Here is a 2,464-nt window from a genome sequence, read left to right as displayed (position 1 = left end):
CACACACACACACACACACACACACACACACACACACACACACACACACACACACACACACACACACACACACACACACACACACACACACACACACACACGCACACACACACACGCACATACACACGCACAAACACACATGTACACACACTCACGGACACACGGATATTGTATTTTCCTGATATGTGACAAGGGTGACAGGGGACAGTGTAAAAATATTTGGTCAGCGAGTAATAACATCAACATCACCAGTTGTTTCTATACACTCCAACTACATACAACCAGGGGCGGCGCCACAGGGGGGCAGGGGGGCGGTCGCCCCCCTATCATTTGCAAGAAAAAGGAAAATAAAAAGGAAAGAAGAAGACAAAGAAAAAGAAAAAGAAAAAGAAAAAGAAAAAAAAAGAAAAAGAAAAAGAAAAGAAAAAGAAGAAAAAGAAAAAGAAAAAGAAAAAGAAAAAGAAACATCTTGCAAATGTCTTGCAAATGATGGGTGGGGTGGGGGGTCCCCCCCCCATCATTTGCAAGAAAAGGTAAAGAAGAAAAAAAAGATTCTTGCAAATAATAGGGGGATCGCCCAAAATTGAGTGATGTAGCCTACGAGCTGGACCACTTTCATCGAAAAATCGAAAAATTAAGTGTCGAAATTCAATCCATATAAAACCTGTGCTTAATTTGATAATCGATGTCAAGGTGTTATTTCCTTGGGAGTCCCAAGTTGGGACCATCATTTGTCGATGATGCTGTTTCCCGGCGGAAAGGTAGGCACACTTGAGGGTGTTAACAACTTATAAATTATAATTACAACGTTCAGACTGACCTCTAATAATACTCTTACATGCTATCTTATTTTTACCTCCGCCCACGGAGTGGAGGGGAGGTTATGTGATCGGGTCTGTGCGTTCGTGTACACGTTAGCGCGCGCGCGCGCGCGTGTGTGTGTGTGTGTGTGTGTGTGTGTGTGTGTGTGTGTGTGTGTGTGTGTGTATGCGCGCGTGTGCATGGGTTCATTTCTCTCCAGGTCATGTTTTTACATAATACATTCTCTCCTCTACATAATACAACAATTATTGTTTCAAGTGCTACAGCATAGATTTTAAAGCAAATCACTGTTCCCCCACAGTTCCGGAGACCCCCTCTTTTAAACGTGTCCAGTTTCATAGCATTAAATTTCAACGAAATCCTAGCTAGTTCCGGAGACCCCCATTTTCGCACATAGCCTGTTCCAGAGCATACCACATTCAACAAACATTAGTTCCAGAGACCACCATTTTCAGGTCTGTGTTATAGTTCCAGAGCCCCCCACCCATTTTTAATTTCGCAGTGGCACATACCAGATACCTACCATAATGTGGGGTGAGTCCCCCCCCCCCGGGGTTTCATCTCCTTGGTATATGTTGCTCCTTGGTTCCCTGCACAATTTTTTTTTTCAGCAATTTGAGGGCTTTAGCTAAACTCTGAGAGCTTCCCCGGACCCCTGCCAGGGGCTCTGCCCCTGGACCCCGCCAGGGGCACTAAGGCGGGCCCCTGGGGCCGGATTCATCAACGTTGCGCAAAGTGTATTGCGTACACAGAGTTTCTACGAAGTACGTACGCCAAGCTCGTAGGTGCGATTCATCAACGCAGCGTAGCACCTGCGTACGCAAATGTTGATGAATTCCAGTGTAAATCCACTAAGAAGTATGCCATCCTAGCTGCTGAGCTGTTGAGGGGCGTTGCCTAGCATAGAACCCAATCACACTGTGCGGACATCAACCATACGGAACCAACTGACGCCTCTCTGGTATGTAAACCACTATAGCCATAGGCTGCCTCTACAGGAGTGCTGCGGCGGGATGTGATAGTTGGTGCCTCATTTTTGGTTTGTAGTTGATTGCGCTTTCACCATCATACTTCGATGAAAGTTGCATGGCGGATGGCGCCACAAGTGTCGTGTGCGTGTTTTACGTACCGTACACGGGCGGTACCGTGGTGCACGTACAGGTGCCGTGTGCTGACAGTACCGTGCGTGCCGTGTGCACGTAGCACGTGCGATGCCCGTGCGAGCTGCACGTATCACGTGCGTGCGAGTAGCGTGTGGTGCACGATACCACCGTTGCGTGTGTGTGCAGAGTACCACAGCTGCGCTGCGTGTGCAACTACAAGTGCTCGTGCGTCACATAGCACTACACGTCGCAGCGTGCGTGTGCCATGTACACGGCCTAACTACTAATGCTTATAACGCTAAAACGAATGCCAAGCCTATGACAAAGACAGCGTCAAAAAGGCGCCGCCTGTCTATGCTAGTATCGGTAAATTATTTATTTATTTTTAGTTGATAGTGCGTGTGCCCAGTAACACGTGCGTGCGTGTCACACGTACAAGTTGCGCACGCGTGTGCAAAAACGTACACCGGCTAACTACAGAACTCGCTTTATAAACGAAAACAATGGGCCAAGCTAGGAACCAAAAACAAGCATCGCTG

At 47.5% G+C, this 2,464-nt stretch overlaps 1 protein-coding gene across 1 annotated transcript in view; it reads left to right on the top strand.

Moving 5' to 3' along the window:
* Positions 1–403: 403 nt before the first annotated feature.
* Positions 404–2,464, top strand: part of LOC106809120 (protein MNN4-like) — a gene marked incomplete at both ends in the record, with an annotated part of 4,275 nt that continues 2,214 nt past the window's right edge. The window contains 1 exon segment of the mRNA XM_014812082.1: positions 404–469. Within this exon segment, the coding sequence (XP_014667568.1) occupies positions 404–469 (66 nt within the window).

The sequence above is a fragment of the Priapulus caudatus genome, unplaced genomic scaffold, assembly GCF_000485595.1.
Source record: "Priapulus caudatus unplaced genomic scaffold, Priapulus_caudatus-5.0.1 Scaffold330, whole genome shotgun sequence".
Classification (NCBI taxonomy): domain Eukaryota; kingdom Metazoa; phylum Priapulida; class Priapulimorpha; order Priapulimorphida; family Priapulidae; genus Priapulus; species Priapulus caudatus.
The sequence above is the reverse complement of the archived record's forward strand: the minus strand, read 5'-3'. Positions and strand labels throughout refer to the sequence as shown.